The 22,580-nt window shown below is 42.0% G+C and overlaps 1 protein-coding gene across 1 annotated transcript in view; it reads left to right on the forward strand.

Annotated features, from left to right (window-relative positions):
* The window catches only part of CCDC6 (coiled-coil domain containing 6), a 120,526-nt gene extending 114,244 nt beyond the window's left edge, over window positions 1–6,282 (forward strand). Inside the window, exons 8-9 of the mRNA XM_050803056.1 lie at window positions 424–548; window positions 1,912–6,282. Coding sequence (XP_050659013.1) covers window positions 424–548; window positions 1,912–2,106 — 320 coding nt within the window. The 3' untranslated portion in view covers window positions 2,107–6,282. The remainder of the gene's footprint in view (window positions 1–423; window positions 549–1,911) is intronic.
* The last annotated feature ends 16,298 nt before the right edge of the window (window positions 6,283–22,580 follow it).

The raw sequence follows: 22,580 nt of genomic DNA on the forward strand, positions 1-22,580 counted from the left end.
CCCCTATTTTCCTTCTAAGAGTTTTATAGTTTAAGGTCTTATACTTAAGTCTTTAATCCATTTTGAGTTGACTTTTGTATATAGTGTAAGATAAGGTCCAGTGTCACTTAATGTTAATATCCAGTTTTCCCAACACCACCTGTTGAAGAGACTGTCCTCTTTCCTCGTTGTGTATTCTTGGTGCCCTTTTTGAAGATCAGTTGACCATATATGTGTGAGTTGATTTCTGGGCTCTCTATTCTATCCTACAAATTAACTTTTATTGCCCTTGTTATCCACACCATTTAGTGAGCCCACCGTTCTTTTCATCTGTTTGTATTTTTGTGGGTGATGGAGAACTACTGCAATTTAAAACCTCCTAGATAGTTGAAGACACCAGATAGTTGAGCTTAAAATGATACTTGATTTGTTGTTATATTTCAGGTCTATCATATGCAAGTCACACGGTTGGTTTCACGCCACCGACTTCACTGACTAGAGCCGGAATGTCTTATTACAATTCCCCGGGTCTTCACGTGCAGCACATGGGAACATCCCATGGTATCACAGTAAGTGTCCACGGGGTAGGAAGCAGCACTTCACTCCTGAAAGTGGTACCAACTGGTGTTCCGGAGAACAGGATCGGTGCTCTTAGACATTTGCCCTTCTTCCTGCCTCCTCCATCGTTCACCTTGAAACTGTAGAGACTTCAAAACAGTTTGATACCAAATTCTGGTACTGAAACTAAAATCCTTCCCAGGAGACAAAACTTTCACTTCACTTCCTATGAAAAATTCCCCTTTGTGAAATATAATTTGAACTCTGGCCAGTGCTTTGATTGAACTCTGGCCAGCTCCTTGCTATAAAGCATTATTGTTGGTTGCTGTAATGTCTAAAGATATTTATTGTCCGCACCTTCACAGTTCACTGACCTTCAGTATTCTTCCTGAAGTTCGCCTTATTTGTAATGTTACTCAGAATTTTCTCTCCTTGAATTACAAGGAAGCTTAAGTGCATCTGGTTCCAACTCTACCCAAGGGACTTTTTTCTTTAGAGCCAGCAATATAGTTGACTAATAGAGCCATAAGCAACGTAGCTAGTAGAGTGAGAGTATTAAGGATATTTCCAATAACAGAAATGCCCATATTTCAAAGAATAAATTCCAATATTTTAAAGAAGAACCCTATTCTAAAAATGCACTTAAGGTATTTCTGAAGCTGTTTTGCCAGTTTGATGGACTTTATGGAAAAGTAGGAACTTTTTTTCTTTTTCCTCACTCTGTCATCCAGGCTGGAGTTAAGCGGCATGATGCCCGCTCACCGCAACATCCGCCTCCTGAGCTCAAGGGATTCTCTGGCCTCAGTCTCCCGAGTAGCTGGGATTACAGGCACATGGCACCACACCCGGCTACTTTTTGTATTTTTAATAGAGACAGGGTTTTACCCTGTTGGCCAGGCTGGTCTCGAACTCCTGGCCTCAGGTTATCCACTCACCTCTACCTCCTGAAGTGCTAGGATTACAGGTGTGAGCCACTGCGCCTGCCCTCAAACATAAAAACATTTTTGTTGAGCTGTATCTTTCAGGATATGGACAACTTGTTGGAGATAAGCAATAGAAGGAATTGGTGACACACACTGAAAGAAAGATTTAAGGGGATATTTTACAGCTCTCATTGAAGGACCCAAGTCCAGCAATTTGTTCAACACAAGTTGTGTAGTCATTTTCTGTAGCTTTTTCGTAGGTGGAAGTGTAAACACTGCCTTATTTAAATTTTATTCTTAGTTCAGAAACCAGTAGGGATGAAGAAAGAAATCCCTGGTTTCTTGTCTTTGTTGGTTAGTGTTTGATTAGTCCCAGTGCCAAGTCAGCCTGTGTTGGGTAGAGTGAGCCATCTGTACCTAGACTGACTTGCTGTTCCTGTCCCCTCTGCAGAGGCCTTCACCACGGAGAAGCAACAGTCCTGACAAATTCAAACGGCCCACGCCGCCTCCATCTCCCAACACACAGACACCAGTCCAGCCACCTCCGCCTCCACCTCCGCCACCCATGCAGCCCACGGTCCCCTCAGCAGCCACCTCGCAGCCCACTCCTTCGCAACATTCGGTGCACCCCTCCTCCCAGCCTTAATGCATGAGCTTAGTCTGAATTTCAAGTTGGGACTCATCCAATGGAGCCGTCTACTCAACGCCAAAGGCTTCCTTCTCTGGCATATTTGGATATGACTTATTTGCACTGAGGTTATCTAGGCTTCACTATCCATTGTGTTGTAAATGTTTGTCAGAAATGCAGCCAGTGTTGTGGGTCTACAACACTAACCAGACGACTTTTTCCATCAGTGTTTTACTTGAATCTTCATGTACGTCCATTCCCTGGCTGGAACCTTCGCTATTCGGTATTTGGTATTTCAGCAGCAGTGTGCAATTTTTGCTTGGCCCAGAGCTTCATTCTCCTGGCTTTTAGGTTTGTAAAAGGAAAAGGGATATCTGTTTTATATTTTTTTTCCACGAATTTGCAGTAAATTACTGAGCTGTTGTTACCCTCTTCTCTCATTATAACGGTGTTTACCAAACATACCAATAATTCAGCACTACAATTGAGACCTTTGAAAATCTGGCTTTCAGTATAGAACAGAAAGTTAGATGAATCAGTGCCCAAGACACATTTTCTGTTTAACAGAACTTTCTACAGATACACTTTTTACAGGTTATTTTCATTGTATTATTGACATCCATGTCTCTTGTAAAACAGATGGCCTAAAGTAATGAATCATGTGGCTGTACGTTCTCCACATAAATGGGATGGATAATTATCGTATATTAAGATGTGATTCTCTTTTTTATCCTTCATGTTAATCTACCTAACCTGGCCCCCTCTAACATGAGTCGATAAATGTTGTCTTACTCACCCGTGGTTTCAATGGCTAATTAGAATGTGTTATTTGATTTCTGCTGCAGAAGGCAGTATGATTGTAACAAAAACAGTGCGGCTTCCCCTTTCATTCTTCATTTGTGTTCTCTTAAAGTAGAGTTCGAACAAATATTTTAAAGGTGCAAAATACTATTAGAAAATACTATTTGAAATGGACATTATCGGAATATCTTGGCATAATGGCCAGAAAATACTGTATTGCTTGGCAAAAAAGAAAAAAGGTATAAAGGAAAGTAGCACATTAGCAATGATGGCTGCTCATTTCACCCAGTATAAGCAAGTGCAGTGTACAAAGAAGTATATTCTGAATACATTATTTTCATTCATTTAGCACAAATCATTTGGTTTCACTTTGCAGTGGAACACTGAGTCACTCTTAATACTAGCAACATCTTAATTTTTGTTTTTCAGCAGTTGCTGTTTTGTACTTTGGTAGTAAAGTGATTTTTACCACCTGTGTTTGCATATTTATATATGCTGTGGATGAAAATAACTTACTAGAGAATGTATATTTTATGACAAGAATGTGTATCTGTTGGATATAATCAGAGAACTGAAAAGTAATTTATCAGTAATTTTTAAGAGTCCATGTTTTGTGACAACCATCTCTAATAGCCAACTCTTTATTAAACACACTCCTAAAAATAAGGAACCATGACATTGTAGATATTTAATATTGTACAGTATAGAAACCTCCATTTTTGCCTTCGAATACATATTTAAGAGTTAACAGAATGAAAAAAAAAGTCTTGTTGGATAATAGTGTTTGACTAGCATTTTAAGAACTTGAGAGTAAAAGCAACAATAAGATTTTTTCACCTCTTCCTGCTTCCACCCCCAAACTGAGAACATCACTCAATTGTTGGGAAGAAACTGTAGGTCTATATAAATTTTATTTAGAATGTATGTGTAATATACATAATCATAATACAGTTCTCAGATGCAGGGAAGAAGTTTGGCATTTAATCGTTAAGGCTTTAGGTTTTTGATACGATCAGACTGGGCCATGTCAAACCCGGAATTTTCACCAACAGTTCACTGACCCTCCTGGTACATTGCCATTCCAAGGAATTCTGAGAGTAGGCAAACATTTTGCCTTCATGGTACAGTTCTCAGTTTTTCTTATAGGAGAAATATGGTAGATGTTTATAAGAATCTTTTATGAGATTATAGATTTCAATGCTGTGGATAGTGTCTTGCAGCCAAACAAGGAAGTCCATAATGGAATGTTCTTCCCTCAGCTTCCTATTGATTTAGTTACCTCTTGAAAGCACAAAAATTAAAACATTGCCATATGTTGAATTTTTAAAAAGCACTTGGAGTGAGCAAACAATTCCTGATAAATGCCTTTTAGAGATAGGTTCTTGACATTCAGACATCTGCAGAAATGTTCTGGTTCCCAAAGTCACTTCCGTTCAAAAGAAAACACAGCTCCTTCAAACAGCACTTTTTCCGCATAAATCTAGTTGCCTCTCCCTGTGGACATTCAGAACTGATAGAACAAACACTACTCTTTTGAATTTGATGGTTCATGTCCTTTAAAGTGTTTGAGGACCCTATACAGAGACTGTAACACTTGGGTAGTACCAGCTAGGACAATTTCTTGGCAATTGTCTAGCTACCAGGGATCAGTAAGATTCAGATTCTGAGCCCATAATGGCAAGAGCCCCCTCACCCATGGGCAGCTGACTTCCCTCAGTCAGGCACTTCTCATGGGGGCCAAACATGGTTACTGCCATTCTGTTACCCACTCTCCCAGGTGAGCCCTGGATTGGCTCCCAGAAGGCCTTTGTAAAATCAGTAGCCATCCTGCAGGCAGGCGGGAGCAACAGGGACTTCAGTAGCTTCATTTTCCTGTCTTGCAGACAGAGACCCTTGGCTACCACTGTGCTGCTAATAGGATAAGTACTCTGTTGCCAGATTACCATGCCTTTTATACAAAACCAAATTAACTTACCTAATACCTGACACCTCTCTGGGCTCTGAACTGCTTTCTCTCATCAAGCATGCTAGCACTCTAGACAGAATTCTAGAAATTTGGCAGATAGTGGAAGTCTTTAATTGAACTTACTCCTTTGTTGACTGAAAGGAGTTTTAAATTCTGACCTCCTGAGATACTGACTAGCAACCATGGAATGAATGTGTGACCAGAAAGTGGCTTTGACACCAAGTGCTGCTGTCCCTTTGTAATTGGCTTCTAATGGATTCAACCAGAAACAATTGATAATGTGAATTTTTGTTAATTGTTCACTTGTAGGAAAATAGAACATGTATCACCCTTAGGTAGACATGAACTTTTCCTGCACAAAGCCTTGCTTTTAGAGAATGCCCAATAAGGCAAGAAAAAGCATAGTAACTTGTGCTTTGAGAGCTCAATATTTGTATCTTATCAGTACAGAAGAAATATTTCTGTGTAACTTGATCTTCTGTCTAGTACTTGTCTTATAGGTAACCAACACTGAAAACTTTGTAGTGATGACTACCAAAGAAATACATAGTAAAACAACCTTTTATTTCCAAATTGTTAAAGAGCCAGCCATTGATGCTGCTACATGAGTTCCATGCTCAAGAGCCATTGTAAGAGATTAAGGGGTTTCTAGGTTTTTGGTGGGTTTTTTTGTTTGTTTTTTGTTGTTGTTGTTGTTTGGTTGGTTTTTCTTTTTTCTTTTTTTTTTTTTTTTTTTTTTAGTTTTTCTTTAATTTTTTGATTAAAACATACACACAGCTGTTAGCATAAAGTCATGGGGGGCATTTTCTGGAATGCTCAGCAGTTCTCATTAACTGCCAAGCCCAGGTTGCCTCTCGTGAGGCAACTGAAAAAAATCCTGTGTCTTGATAGCATGGGTGCTGTGTGTGTGCATGTGTGTGTGTGCATTCATGCCTTAACTCGGGTTACTGCTCAACTTTAGTTCTTGACTTAGTCTGCACCGTCATCTAGATTGTATCGTACATCTCGGTCTGAACTTCATCCTGGCAAAAACAAAGTTGCAGGCACAACAGTTTAAGAATGCATTCCTCCAGAAGAGTATCTGGTCAGGTTGACCCTGAGCCTTCTTTGGACTTGATTTGGAACTTAGCCTGGAAAGCAAAAGTGGACTGTCCAACAGAAAGATGTCAACAAGGAAAAGAGGAGAGCCAAGCGCTAGCATGCCTTTTGCCTCTGCATATCTGTGCACACTGTATGTTGTTCATGATAGCTTGTCTACAACTTGACTAGGTTGGAGTTCTGGTAATAGTGGCAATCTTGACATTCTTGGTCAGAGTTTAGAGAGATGTAAGACTTCAATTAATGTCTTATTTACTCCTTTATGTTGATTAGTCTTTGATACATGTGCTGAATCAGAAACCTAAATAAAGATAATTTTTTAAAATGTACCTCTTGAGCCTTAAACCCTACCTTTTTTCATTTCGGTCTTTGCGAAAAAAACATTTTTTCTCTGTTGCTTCTGACAGACATCGAACTTAAATTGTAAACTCTAAAGGCTGCCTTAGAAAGTAAATTTAAACAGCTGGGTGCAGTGACACAAGCCTGTAGTCCCAGCTACTCAGGAGTCTGGGGTGGGAGGATCACTTGAGCCTTGAGAGTTCAAGGCTGTAGTGAGCTACAATGGCACCATTGCACTCCAGTTTGGGTGCCAAAGGAAGATGTCATCTCAAAAAAAGAAAAAAAAAAACAATAAACTTAGGAATGATGGCATGAAAGGGGCTAGTATAGTTTTATTTTTTTATTTTTTATTTTTTGAGAGAGTCTCACTCTGTCACTCAGGCTGGAGTGCAGTGGTGCTATCTTGGCTCACTGCAACCTCCACCTCCCGGGTTCAAGCAATTCTCCTGCTTCAGCCTCCCAAGTAGCTGGGACTACAGGTGTGCACCAACACGCCAGTACAAGTTGATTTTTGTATTTTTAGTAGAGATGGAGGTTTCGCCACATTGACCAGGCTGGTCTCAAACTCCAGACCTCAGGTGATCCACCTGCCTCAGCCTCTTAAAATGCTGGGATTACAGGCCTGAGCCACCATGCCTGGTTGGTTTTATTCTTTAATCAGAGTGCTGGCTACTTGGATATATTGAGGTTTTGAAAATTCATTGAACTGTACACTTAACGATTTCTGCACTGCTCTGTATTTGTATCGTATTTCAGTTTAAAGCAGTAAACCTAGGAGGTTATGAAAAGGAAATCCACACCCATTTCCAAAATGTTACAAACATGTATGTACAGGATTTGGATGTCACATTTGGAATGTTTCATGAGCTTTAAAGTTTCAATCCACCTGTATGGTGTTTTTTTTCTCTACTTTGTTGGAAGCATCGCTTTGGGATCAATTCTAGGTTTGAGTACCAATTATTTTCCTGGGATAGTTACTTAACTTTTCTGGGACCCAAGTTCCTTACCTATAAAATAAAAATGTTATTTATGTGCCTGGCTAAAATGAGAAAGTTGATGTGAAGGTACAGTATAGTCCACACACAAAATCAGACGTGGACTAGTCTTTTCCACATCCATCCAATGAGTGAGTATTTGGGGTAATGTTTTACACATGCTTGGGGGGTATATGGTTTATCAGTTGCATTTTCGTAAACCCACGGTAGTTAGAGTCCACATTCTGTGGAAGAAATGCACAGTACTCATGGGATCCTCTTAGGAATATGGTTTTCAAGAACCCATTTGTGATGCCGTCTTTCTTTTTTTCTTTTTTTCTTTTTTTTTTTTTTTTTTTTTTGAGACGGAGTCTTTCTCTGTCACCCAGTCTGGAGTTCGGCTCACTACAACCTCCGCCTCCTGCATTCAAGCAATTCTTCTGCCTCAGCCTTCCGAGTAGCTGGGATTACAGGTGCCCACCACCACACCCAGCTAATATTTTGCATTTTTAGTAGAGATGGGGTTTTGCCATCTTGGCCAGGCTGGTCTCGAACTCCTGACCTCCAGTGATCCACCCACCTCGGCCTCCGAAAGTGCTGGGATTACAGGCATGATGTGATGCCGTCTTATGAGTACAGACTGTTTAGATCTAGGCTCTTTTCTATGTAAAAGTAAATAAACCAGTGAATCTTGACTGTCTCTGGCTTAAGCAGGATTCCATTTTAACTTAGTGAAAGCAATGAATTTTTAATTTGGTTGAAATGATCCAATGACAAAACTCCTCTCTACCCATGGCAGCTGGATTTTAGTTGTAACTTGATGAAAATATTAGCCAAGGAATTTCCCGGGACCTCTGGATTCAAGTCTTACCTTCGTCCTGCCCTAACCTCAATTTTCTGTCGGCAGAGATCGCTGTTCTTATTTCAGGTCAAATTTGAAGAAAAATATTTAACCAAAGTGCTTTGAAAACAAAGATTAAGCTGCATGTGTACTTTATAAAATTTTAATATCTTTTAAAGGCTATGTATCCACATGGTGCTTCTAAAATTGAAACAGTTGGTCTAGAACGTTTTTTGTGTTTATGTAGAACTCTTAAGTAGATCTGAGAGGTCCTTGTTTTAACATGTAGGCTATTTAAATTAAAAACTTGTGGAAATGCAATTATATTCTGTCACTAATATATAATTCAGCTCAAACTTTTAAACATTCTCTTTAGAAAAACAGGAAGAAGTGAGTGCATGGTAAATCATGGTTTGTGTCTGATGCACATGTTGACATGAGAGATTGAATTCCTGTTCCTTAAAGTTTTCTGTCCAGTCTCATCCCTGGTTTCATACTGCATTGAGTGCTATTGAGCTGAATATATTTATAACTTTTTCCAAAGGTCTTGTTCTCTGATACTCTACTAATAACTTAGTGCAACTTTCAAGATAGCTAACTACCCCAAGAGGAGATCTGAGCAATTAATCTTAAACTTTTCACCTTAAAAACAAAAAAGGGACAGTCAGACTCTGAAAAACAGATGTTTTTCTCTCAGGGAAACAATGATAGAATTAGCAGACAAGGACGTGAAAACAGACACTTATAAACGTTCTCCATGTGTTCAAGAAGACAGCGAAGTATAAGCATGAGAAGAAAAATAGAAAATAAAACCTAACTTGATCTTTAGAGATAAAAAAAATACAATATCTGAAATTTAAAACAATAAAAACTGGTTTTAAGTCTTTTGTGGATTTATGTTCGTGCTCTTTGAATGTGCCTGAGAAACATTAAAAGGCACCCCTGCTGGTCGGGCACAGGTGCACAGTGGCTCACACCTGTAATCCCCACAATCCTCTCAGCCAAGGCAGGAGGATTGCTTGAAGCCGGGAGTTTGAGACCAGCCTGATCAACATAGTAAGATCCCCATCTCTACTAAAAATTAAAAATCAGCCAGGCATGGTGGTGCACGCCTGTCTTTCTAGCTACTCGGGAGGCTGAGGAGGAAGGGTCGCCTGAGCCCAGGAGTTTTAGGCTGCAGTGAGCTATGATCATGCCACTGCATTCCAGCCTGGGCATCAGAGTGAGACCTGTCTCAAAAAAAAAATCTGGGATTGTGGTGGAGCAGAGAACTGTTTAAATTCAAGTTAAGCCTGTGGTCTACTTTTCTTTCACCAGGCGAGCTTTGCCTGCGTTCTGGTAGACCACTATTGGGAAATTATTAACCCTGGGGACTTACTACCCAAATTCATCATATTAGTGTTGGACATGAAGCCTCACGGCTTAAGGTAGCCAGGTACTGTGGAAAGAGTCCTGTGAGTTCAAGTCTGGTCTAAGTGCAATTTTAAAGCTTCTATTTCCTCATCTATAAAAGAGGAATGAGAATGGTGTCTTTAGGATCAAATGAACATATTAGTGTTAAAACTTTAGAGGCTAAGAGGTTCTCTTTTTGTATTGTAACTTCACTATTTCCAACATCATTTCATTCATTCTACAAATATTCTTAAAACACCAATTATATCAGCCATTGTGTGTGGCACTGAGAGTGCAGCAGGGAGAAAGGAGGCTGCAGTTCCTTCTCAAGTGCGGTGAGTATTGGGATCGGGACTCCTCAGCATCAGAAGAAAAGAAGGGTCAGAGAAGGCTTCAGAAGCAATTGATCCTTAAGCAGTTTATTGAAGAACAGGTGGGATTTAGGTGAAGGGTCTAGGACAGAAGGATCAGCCTATGTGGGGACTGGGAGACAGGAAATAGAGGGAGAGTAGAGAAAGTGAGGCCCGTGAAAGGTAAGAGCTGGTTAGTGAGTGGGCAATTGGAACTCAAGGTATCCCCAAGGAATAACTCGGAGCATGCTTTGGCATTGCCCCACCAGAGGACTGAGCTGCTGGAACTGGGGTCCACTGGCTCCCTTCACCCATCGGTTGAAGGTGCCCCTGAAGAGAATGACCCCCCGAGCCCAATTTGGGTTTTCTGGATTGTGTTTAAGAGGCTTTGTCAAGGCTCTCCAGTGCCCGCCTCATGCTTAATGAAGGATGCTGGCAAGGTGCATGAGTGTCCACAGTGAAATCAGGTGGGCCACAGGGCATGATGCCTTACACTAGGTCTGTTACAGGTGGACTGGGGGTGCTAAAAAGCTCTCACCATCATTTGGTTTAGCTTGAACACACGAAAATTTGAAATACTTTTTTTTTTTTTTGAGATGGAGTTTTGCTCCTGTTGCCCAGGCTGGAGTGCAATGGCACAAACTTAGCTCACTGCAACCTCCGCCTCCCGGATTCAAGCAATTCTCCTGCCTCAGCCTCCCGAGTAGCTGGGACTACAGGCAGGCACCACCATGCCCAGCTAATTTTGTACTTTTATTAGAGATAGGGTTTCTTCATGTTGGTCAGGCTGGTCTCGAACTCCCGACCTCAGGTGATCTTCCCACCTCGGCCTCCCAAAGTGCTGGGATCACAGGCATGAGCCACCGCACCCAGCCTGAAATAGTTTTGAATTAAAAACTGAAGCAGACTTGCATTTGTAAAAACCCAGATTCCTATTTTCTCTTGAAAGATAAGGTGGCAGCAGGGACTCATCCCTCCATTGCACAATCAGCTAGCGCTTAACAATACCTACAATACCTATCCTCTGGCATAGAGTAGTTCAGGAGTGAAGAAGTCTGATATGGCTGGAGCTTGTGTGCATGCTTGGGAAAAAGAGGTGAAAATGAAACCCGGTTTGGAGAGAGGTCTGCACCAGAAGTTCCTAGCACGTGTTCAGCTAATAATAAGGTGGTCTGTAGACACAAGGGACTGTGATAAATCAGTATTATGAGCCTCCACGTTGGTCAAGATATGAGAGAAGATCAAAGTGTTAGTGGGTTCTCAGCTGTGATACTATCTAATTTGCCCCTTACTCTTCCCAAATTCCATATATAGCACGATTTCAGCAAGCTGAGATGAGGATGTGCTCAGAGGACTAGAGTTACAGAGATGAGTCAGACAGGTGTGTGTTGATAAATGTTTAACAGTTCTGCTTTCTGAGAGAATAGCTCTGATTATTTATTTATTTATGTATTATTTTTGAGCCAGAGTCTCACTCTGTCACCCAGGCTGGAGGGCAGTGGCACGATCTCGGCTCACTGCAACCTCTGCCACCTGGGTTCAAGTGATTCTCCTGCCTCAGCTTCCAGAGTAGCTGGGATTACAGGCACCTGCCACCACGCCTGGCTAATTTTTGTATTTTTAGTAGAGACAGGGTTTAACCATCTTAGTCAGGCTGGTCTCAAACTCCTGACTTCATGATCCACCCACCTCGGCCTCCCAAAGTGCTAGGATTATTGGCGTGACCCACCACGCCTGGCAGAATAGCTCTGAATGTTATTGCTTGCTGATTTTTGTAGTGTAAATACCCACCACCATGGCTGATTTTGATCCACCCATGTGAATTCACTGAACTTGGAGAGACATGTGTCATAGTACAACATCGTATAGGTTTTCTACCATACAAATATATTAAATATAAATAACCTTAAGAGCATGATAAAAGTACAATGTAAAGTAATTAGGAAGGTGGGGTGTTCTGACTATGTACCACCTTTGTTCTTAATATAAACTTTTGAAATGTCAATCTATATAATTTAATTTTTAATATTGTCTGCTTAACAGCCAGCTCACAAAATTCATGGAAGTTTAACACTTGGCTCTCGTGAACTTTTGGAGCTGGTTCTAGCGTGTCTCTGCGCCCGGAGGTAGGTGGAAACCCCTTCATCAGAAGGCCTCTGGTGTTTGGAGCTCTCATGGCAAGTGCAGTGGTGACAGTAGGGAAAGTAATTTATTTTGGGAAGCTCAAATTCCATTCACAGCTGCAGGGTCAGAACAAGCTTGGTCTGGATTTAGCAGAGACAAGAGATTGGGTGAGACTCCCTCAGGAATCTCAAGACAGCAGAGACAGCTGCTTTTGGAGGAAGGATCCCAGGTGCCGAGTGCAAGGCTGTTCGTTATACTGAGGTATGCTCATCTCTTGATGAGCTTGAGTATGCAAGTTTCTTAGGCAGCATGGCTTTTGTATTCATAGTGTTTCCACCTTAGCCTGACTTTATCTTCCCTCACCATTATCCTAATTTTCAGCCAGGACAGGAGGCCAGAAGTTCATTCTACAGAAGCAGGGACTTTACAAGGGGGCCTGAGGAGCTCCGCCGAGCAATCACTTTTCTTGCAGCTGTGCTGTTGTCAGGCAGTCTAGACTAGGCTGGCTGCCCTTCATCCTATTCCTCTTTGTCTGGGTCTGACTATAAACTGAGACACATAAAGTTTAACTAACTTGCCAAGAATCATGCATGCAGTAAATGACAAGGCCAGACAGTCTGGCTCCAGAACGTGTGATCTTAACCACTTGATGGGAAAAAATTGTAAGAAGGTGGGTGTACGTATTGTGAGGCAGGCCTGACAGACCTAAGGAATTTCAGAGTAGGGGCCATTGGCAGCTGTCATGAAACCCTTGGGAAGCTATTGGAGGTGTCAGAGCGAAGGGGGGGGGGCTGATTTGGTTCATATTGGAGAGAAAGGAAGACTGTGAACTCTGAAGATGCACTTGTCTTACACGTGTGTATATGTGTGTGTTGGCTAGGCATGCTCTCAGAAACAAAGAAGCCTGCCTATCCATGTGCCAGTCAGCAGCTGTGTGACCAGGGATGCCTGGACCAAAGGGGAAATGGATTGAACACTCTCTGGACAGTTGATATGAAAGAATGATGGTTAATTTCTAGATATGATAATGGTATTGGACTTATTTCCTTATTGTTGTTTTAAGGGGTTGGTTTGTTTGTTTGAGACAGGGTCTCACCCTGTCGCCCAGACTAGAGTGCAGTGGCGTGATTTCGGCTCACTGCAGCCTCAACCTCCTGGGCTCAAGGCGTCCTCTTACCTCAGCCTCCTGCGTAACTAGGACTACAGGTGCATGCCACCACGCCCGGCTGGTTTTCATGTTTTTTGTAGAGATGGGGTTTTGCCACGTTGCCCAGCTGGTTTTGAACCCCTGGACTCAAGCAATCCACTTGCCTTGGCCTTCCAAAGAGCTGGAATTTACAGTCATGAGCCACCACACCAGGCTCATTTTTAAGATTTTTATTCTGGGTTATAACTATTTACCTGAGAACCTGGGCGTTAGATCCATGGGAAATATCAGGACCCTGGAATGAAGGTGCTAGGAAAGTTCACATCTCACATTCGGGAAAGATTCCAGGTTTACTATGGGATCATGAATTTGGAGGAGGTTTCCCCATAATTATGAGTTCAAAGGTTTACTCAGCAGAGCCAATAGGGAGTTAATAGGGTTGCCTGAGAGGTACCAGAGTATGGCTGGTGATACGGTTTGACTGTGTCCCCATCCAAACCTCAACTTGAATTGTATCTCCCAGAATTCCCATGTGTTGTGGGAGGGACCCAGGGGGAGGTAACTGAATCATGGAAGCCAGTCTTTCCCAGGCTATTCTCATGATACTGAATAAGTCTCACAAGATCTGATAGGTTTATCAGGGGTTTCCACTTTTGCTTCTTCCTCATTCTCTCTTGGCGTCACTATGTAAGAAGTGCCTTTTGCCTCCTGCCATGACTGTGAGACCTCCCCAGCCATGTGGAACTGTAAGTCCAATTAAACCTCTTTTTGTTCCCAGTTTTGGATATGTCTTTATCAGCAATGTGAAAATGAACTAATACAGTTAATTGGTACAAGTAGAGTGGGGCATAGCTGAAAAGATATCTGAAAATTTGGAAGTGATTTTGGAACTGGATAACAGGCAGAGTTTGGAACAGTTTGGAGGACTCAGAAGAAGATAGAAAAATGTGGAAAAGTTTGGAACCTCCTAGAGACTGGTCGAATGGCTTTGACAAAAATGCTGATAGTGACATGAACAATAAGGTCCAGGCTGAGGTGGTCTTAGGTGGAGATGAGGAACTTGTTGGGAGCTGGAGCAAAGGTGACTCTTGTTATGTTTTAGCAAAGAGACTGGTGGAATTTTGCCTCTGCCCTAGAGATTTGTGGAACTTTGAACTTGAGAGAGATGATTTAGGGCATCTGGCAGAAGAAATTTCTAAGCAGCAGAGCATTCAAAAGGTGACTTGGGTGCTGTTAAAAGCATTCCATTTTAAAAGGGAAATGGAGCACAAAAGTTCAGAAAATTTGCAACCTGGATACAAAATTAATGTGCAAAAATCACAAGCATTCTTATACACCAGTAACAGACAAACAGAGAGCCAAATCAGGAATGAACTTCCATTCACAATTGCTTCAAAGAGAATAAAATACCTAGAAATCCAACTTACAAGGGATGTAAAGGACCTCTTCAAGGAGAACTACAAACCACTGCTCAGTTAAATAAAAGAGGATACAAACAAATGGAAGAACATACCATGCTCATGGATAGGAAGAATCAAATCGTGAAAATGGCCATACTGCCCAAGGTAATTTATAGATTCAATGCCATCCCCATCAAGCTACCAATGACTTTCTTCACAGAATTGGAAAAAACTGCTTTAAAGTTCATATGGAACCAAAAAAGACCCCGCATTGCCAAGAAAATCCTAAGTCAAAAGAACAAAGCTGGAGGCATCACGCTACCTGACTTCAAACTATACTACAAGGCTACAGTAACCAAAACAGCATGGTACTGGTACCAAAACAGAGATATAGACCAATGGAGCAGAACAGAGTCCTCAGAAATAATACCACACATCTACAGCCATCTGATCTTTGACAAACCTGACAAAAACAAGAAATGGGGAAAGGATTCCCTATTTAATCAATGGTGCTGGGAAAATTGGCTAGCCATATGTAGAAACCTGAAACTGGATCCTTTCCTTACTCCTTATATGAAAATCAATTCAAGATGGATTAGAGATTTAAATGTTAAACCTAATACCATAAAAACCCTAGAAGAAAACCTAGGTAATACCATTCAGGACATAGGCATGGGCAAGGACTTCATGTCTAAAACACCAAAAGCAATGGCAACAAAAGCCAAAATTGAGAAATGGGATCTAATTAAACTAAAGAGCTTCTGCACAGCAAAAGAAACTACCATCAGAGTGAACAGGCAACCTACAGAATGGGAGAAAATTTTTGCAATCTACTCATCTGACAAAGGGCTAATATCCAGAACCTACAAAGAACTCAAACAAATTTACAAGAAAAAAACAAACAACCCCATCAAAAAGTGGGCAAAGGATATGAACAGACATTTCTCAAAAGAAGACATGCATACAGCCAACAGACACATGAAAAAATGCTCGTCATCACTGGCCATCAGAGAAATGCAAATCAAAACCACAATGAGATACCATCTCACAGCAGTTAGAATGGCAATTATTAAAATGTCAGGAAACAACAGGCACTGGAGAGGATGTGGAGAAATAGGAAGACTTTTACACTGTTGGTGGGATTATAAACTAGTTCAACCATTATGGAAAACAGTATGGCAATTCCTCAAGGATCTAGAACTAGAAATACCATATGACCCAGCCATCCCATTACTGGGTATATACCCAAAGGATTATAAATCATGCTGCTATAAAGACACATGCATACGTATGTTCGTTACGGCACTTTTCACAATAGCAAAGACTTGGAATCAACCCAAATGTCCATCAGTGACAGACTGGATTAAGAAAATGTGGCACATATACACCATAGAATACTATGCAGCCATAAAAAAGGATGAGTTTGTGTCCTTTGTAGGGACATGGATACAGCTGGAAACCATCATTTTCAGCAAACTATCGCAAGAACAGAAAACCAAACACCGCATGTTCTCACTCATAGGTGGGAACTGAACATGAGATCACTTGGACTCAGGAAGGGGAACATCACACACCGGGGCCTATTATGGGGAGGGGGAAGGGATTGCATTGGGAGTTATACCTGATATAAATGACAAGTTGATGGGTGCAGCACACCAACATGGCAGAAGTATACATATGTAACAAACCTGCATGTTGTGCACATGTACCCTAGAAGTTAACATATAATAATACAAAAAAAAGAAAAAAAAACCTTTGTAACCTGATGATGCAGTAGGAACAAAAAACCCATTTTTTGAGGAGAAATTCAAGTCAGCTGCAGAAATTTGCATAAGCAGCAAGAAGCCTGATGTTAATCCCCAAGACCATGGGGAAAATGTCTCCAGACCTTGTCAGAGACCTTCACAGCAGCCCCTCCCATCACAGGCCCAGAGGCAGGAGGCCCAGGAGGAAAAAGTGGTTTTGTGGGCCAGGCTCAGGGTCCCCGTGCTGTTTGCAGCCTAGGGATTTGGTGCCCTGTGTCCCAGACGCTCCAGCTATGGCTGAAAGGGGCCAAAGTACAGCTCAGACTGTGGCTTCATAGGGTGAAAGCCCCAAGCTTTGGCAGCTTCCAAGTGCTGCTGAGCCTGTGGGTACACAGATGTCAAGAAGTGAAGTTTGGGAACCTCTGCCTGGATTTCAGAAAATGTATGGAAACACTTGGATGCCCAGGCAAAAGTTTACAGCAGGGGCGGAGCCCTCATGGAGAACCTCTGCTAGGGCAGTCCAGAAGGGAAATGTGGGGTTGGAGCCCCCACACAGAGTCCCTCCTGGGGCACTGCCCAGTGGAGATGTGAGAAGAGGGCCACCATCCTCTAGACTCCAGAGTGGTAGATCCACTGGCAGCTTGCACTGTGAGCCTGGAAAAGCCACAGACACTCAATGCCAGCCCATGAAAGCAGCCAGGAGGGAGGCTGTACCCTGCAAAGCCACAGGGGAGGAACTGCCCAAGACCATGGGAACCCACTTTTTGCATCAGCATGACCTGGACATGAGACCTGGAGTCAAGGGAGATCATTTTGGAGCTTTAAAATTTGACTGCTCCACTGGATTTCCAACTTGCATGTGCCCTGTAACCCCTTTGTTTTGGCCAATTTCTCCCATTTGAAATGACTGTATTTACCCAATATCTGTACCCCCATTGTATCTTGGAAGTGACTAGCTTGCATTTGATTTTACAGGCTCATAGGTGGAAGGGACTTGTCTTGTCTCAGATGAGACTTTGGACTGTGGACTTTTGGGTTAATGCTGAAATTAGTTAAGACTTTGGGGGACTGTTGAGAAGGGATGATTGGTTTTGAAATGTTAGGACATGAGATTTGGAGGGTCCAGGGGTAGAATGATATGGTTTGGCTGTGTCCCCACCCAAATCCCAACTTGAATTATATCTCCCAGAATTCCCATGTGTTGTGGGAGGGACCCATGGGGGCCACTCTTTCCCATGTTATTCTCATGATAGTGAATAAGTCTCATGAGATCTGATGGGTTTATCAGGGGTTTCCACTTTTGCTTCTTCCTCATTCTCTCTTGCCACTACCATGTAAGAAGTGACTTTTGTCTCCCGCCATGATTCTGAGGCCTCCCCAGCCATGGAGAACCTCTTTTCGTTCCCAGTTCCAATTAAACCTCTTTTTGTTCCCAGGGTATGTCTGTATCAGCATCATGAAAACAAACTAATACGGCTGGAAAAGGGCAGACCTCCAAGCAGCAGATGATGCAGGTTTAAGATAGACTCTTCTTTAAATTATGGTAACTCCTACATTGTCTTTAATGTTACTGGGATTTTTTTCCTACTTTTTATTAATGCATAAGATGCATTAATAAAATGTGTATATTTTAGAGGTTTCTAAATGAAGTATTTGAAGAGACAATGACATGCTATCTTGGGTTTGCCTTAAAATAATTTGTAGAGGATGGAGAAGTGGATGTGGGTATAGAGGAAGCAAGATGGGCAGTATGCCAATGGCCTAACCTAGGTGATGGCTACCAGAGCATTCATTATACTTTCTTTACTTTAGTATGTGTTTAAGATTTCATAGTAAAATTTTCAGAAATTGAGAGATTGGGAATCAGCAGAGTTTTTTGTTTCTCTTTTTTTTTCTTCTTTTTTTTTTTTGAGACAGAGTCTCGCTCTGTTGCCCAGGCTGGAGTGCGGTGGCATGATCTCGGCTCACTGCAAGCTCCGCCTCCCAGGTATGTTCATGCCATTCTCCTGCCTCAGCCTCCCGAGTAGCTGGGACTACAGGCGCCCACCACCATGCCCGGCTTTTTTTTTTTTTTATTTTTCAGTAGAGATGGAGTTTCACCATGTTAGCCAGGGTGGTCTCCATCTCCTGACCTCGTGATCCGCCCGCCTCAGCCTCCCCAAGTGCTGAGATTACAGGCATGAGCCACCGCACCTGGCTCAACAGAGTTTTTTTAAACTTTTAAGTTCAAGGGTAACATGTGCAGATTTGTTATATAGGTAAACTCGTGTCGTAAGCGTTTGTTACACACATTATTTCATCACCCAGGTATTAAGCCTAGTAAACATTAGTTATTTTTTTCTGATCCTCTCCCTCCGCCAACCCTCTACCCTCTGCTAGGCCCCAGTGTCTGTTGTTCCCCTCTATGAGTCCATGTGTTCTCATCACTTAGCTCCCACTTATCGGTGAGAACATGTGGTATTTAATTTTCTGTTCCTGCATTAGTTCACTGAGGATAATGGCCTCCAGTTCTATCCATGTTCCTGCAAAGGACATTATCTCATTCGTTTTTATGGCTGCATAGTAGTCCATGGTATATATGTAGCACATTTTCTTTATCTAGTCTATCATTGATGGGCATTTAGGTTGGGAATCAATAGATTCTTAAAGATGGAAAGGAAGAAGGGAGTGTTGGAAAAGACAGTACTAGAGATACTACCATAGAAATTATGGTTTTTGCCAACAGGCAATGCTATTTATATACCACCCTCCAAAATGAGAAACATAGAAACGAATTGAAGGAATTGTTCAGAACTGAGTTTAGGTTTGTGGGCTCTGGGCAACTGGTTTGGAGTGATTGACATGCTGGTTAATTTGAAACCAAGAAAATGTTCTCTCTTTTATTCCTTTTATTCCTTTTCATAGACATACATTTCCATGGATAACAGGGCTGGCATGGTAAGGGGTTTCCTTTTGCTTTGGAAAGACCACTGCCTGCAGTTGTCCTGTGGGGTTCTAACTTTTTAGTTGGGGTGTGATGTTGCTGTCATTATGTTTTGAGTTGACCTCACGGCACTCTGGGACCAGAAGAAGATTGGGGTGAATTCACATAGCTTGTGCGTCCTGATGAAGTTACATCAGTACTGAGGTTTTCGAAGAAATAATCTACATTCAACCAAATATCAGAGTGAGAGATCTATGAGTGTGCAGGACCTGAAGAACTAGATTAGGAAGATGAAGTCCATTAGGCTTTATTTTACTGCAGTTTTTTGGTTTTTTCTTTGTGTGTGTGTGTGTGTGAAAATATAAGGTTCAGCTTTTTTTTTTTTTTTTTTTTTTTTTTTTTTTGAGGCAGAGTCTTACTCTGTCGCCCAGGCCGGAGAGCAGTGGTGCAATCTTGGCTCACTGCAAGCTCCGCCTCCCGGGTTCCCGCCATTCTCCTGCCTCAGCCGCCCGAGTAACTGGGACTACAGGCACCCGCCACCACACCCAGCTAATTTTTTGTATTTTTAGTAGAGACAGGGTTTCACCATGTTAGCTGGGACCGTCTCGATCACTTGACCTCATGATCCGCCCGCCTCGGCCTCCCAAAGTGCAGGGATTACAGGCGTAAACCACTGCACCTGGCTTTTTTTTTTTTTTTTTTTTTTTTTTTTTTTTTGAGACAGAGTCTTGCTCTGTCGCCTAGGCTAGAGTGCAGTGATGCCATCTCAGCTCATTGCTATCTCCACTTCCCAGGTTCGAGCAATTCTCCTGCCTCAGCCTCCTGAGTAGCTGGGACTACCGGTGCGTACCACCATGCCTGGCTGATTTTTGTACTTTTAGTAGAGACGGGATTTCACCACATTGGCCAGGCTGGTCTCAAACTACTGACCTCAGGTAATCCACCTACCTCAGTCTCCCAAAGTGCTGGGATTACAGGCATAAGCTACCATGGCCAGCCTTGGGTGCTTTTAAAAATGCTGGCCTTTCTCTGTTCTGGACATTTGTGATTCACTGCAGAAGGCATTCAGGTTATGCAATGTATAACCCCAGGTTGAGTTGTATGGCTGCACGTAAATCAAGGTATATATATAGAATAAGCAGTCAGTCCTCTGATGGTGAGGTTCTGAGGTATGTTAATGTCCTGCTTGACCAATTTCAGACATTTGTAGTAGCTTCTGACTTCCTTGTCTCACTAGCCCTAGGTCAGTACTTAAGAATAGTAATGTAAACATTTTTGTAAATGGCTACATGGATGTGAGCAGCACATTTCTGATGCTCTGGGCTCCTCTCCTCCGCTAAGGGGGTCATCACACCTTTAGTCTTGGCTGTAAAACAAAATGGTTTAATAGAACTCAAAGTAGAGAAATGTAGAGTGAAGGAAGCCTCCAATCTTCTCTACTCTTCTAACTCTCTACAAGGGCCGAGTTTGTTGATCTGATTGAATTAGAGTCTATGTTAGAGCCAGGGAACCAGCAAAGGTTTAATCAGACTCTCCTGGCACCCAGATTTCCAGCCATGTTCTTAAATCTGATGAACCCTGCTTTTCTGTTCTATTTGCCATTCTGAAAACAGGTACTTGATTTCCTTGTTCCTAAAGAAATGGAGATTAGTTTGACTCAGCTATCTAGGTGCTTTACTGAAATGGGAGTTGTAACAGCTTGGATAGAAAAAGGAGTGATTTTTTTCTTTTAAAGCAATTAAAAACCAAGTACTATTTTTTGTTTTGTTTTGTTTTTGAGACGGAGTCTCACTCTGTCATCCAGGCTGGAGTGCAGTGGTGCGATCTCGGCTCACTGCAACCTCTGCCTCCTGGGTTCAAGTGATTCTCCTGCCTCAGCCTCCCCAATAGCTGGGATTACAGGTGTGTGCCACCACACCCGGCTAATTTTTTATATTTTTTAGTGGAGACGGGTTTTCACCATGTTAGCCAGGATGGTCTCGGTCTCCTGACATCGTGATCCGCCTGCCTTGGCCTCCCAAAGTGCTGGGATTAGAAGGCATGAGCCCCTGTGCCCGGCCTAAAACCAAGTACCGTTTTATGTTACTTTCTGTGAGCTTTAGGAAGACAAGTTGCTTTAAACTGGCATTAAAATCCTCAATTGTTAAATTTATTTAATCGCCATTCAGACAAAGTGAAGGTTCTTTATGTTATTAGCATTCCTTATGCTATGAGAGTTCCTTCAAAGGCTAGGGAGAGATTACTTACATTCTGAATTCTAAGCCAGGTTTGACTTGAAGTGTCTATAAGCCCAAACCCTGAAATGAATTTTTGTTTTTGTATGATAAATGAGTTATCTATAATAGTCATCCCCAACCTTATTGGCACCAGGGACTGGTTTCATGGAAGACTGTTTTCCACATGGGCAAAGGGTGGGGATGGGGAGATGGTTTTGAGCTGAAACTATTCCACCTCAGATCATCAGGTATTAGATTCTCATAAGGAGCATGCAGCCTAGATCCCTCACATGCACAGCTCACAATAGGGTTTGTGCTCCTATGAGAATCTAATGCTGCTGTTGATCTGATAGGGGGCGGAGCTCAGGCAGCAATGCTCACTCCCTACCCCTCACCTCCTGCTGTGTGGCCTGGTTCCTAACAGGCCACGGACGGGACTGGTACTGGTCTGCAGCCTGGGGTTGGGGACCTCTGATCTATAAGGCTGGATCAGCCCATCAGTGACTCTGAAGGAGAGCCAGTCCATAAAGAGGGGTTGCACTCATCCACTTTGATCTCTCTGGGTTAATAAATTACTGAGAATTTTATCGCTCCAGGATTTACTCTCTTGTCAAATCTAGCTACAAAGAGACCAAAGAGCTCAGCTGATACTAGGTGTTTCTCCTTTCATTTTTTAAAAAAATTTAGCATAGAAATATATGCTTTTGTTTTAGCTATTCTGTATATTTTAAGACATGGGACCAAGGTATCTGAATTCTGATAGTAGCTCTGACACCCATATCCTTAGACAAATTGCATAGCCAGTCTGAGTGTTTTTTCTCTTTTTTCTCATAGACTTGTATGAGAATGAATGTGTTATTCTGTGTGAAGCTCTTAGAATGGGGACTAGAGCAAGTTAAGCCCTCAATATGAGAATTGTTATTAAATATTCCTGTATTCAATGGTTTCAACACACTGAGATTGTCACAATATTAAATTCTGATGATAGAAGTCAGCGTAGCTTGTCATAGCTCTGTTTTTCTATTTCAATGCTCATTGTCTGAAAGTGCAATTTAAAAAGACCATTGCATTCTTCAAAACTGACTTAGTTTTCTTGGCAGTAGTGGTGTATAAATGCTGCAGCTAAAATATGGAATATTATCTTTCAGAATTTTTCCGAGTTGTATATACTCTCCT

The sequence above is a fragment of the Macaca thibetana genome, chromosome 9 (assembly GCF_024542745.1).
Source record: "Macaca thibetana thibetana isolate TM-01 chromosome 9, ASM2454274v1, whole genome shotgun sequence".
NCBI classification, from domain to species: Eukaryota; Metazoa; Chordata; class Mammalia; order Primates; family Cercopithecidae; genus Macaca; species Macaca thibetana.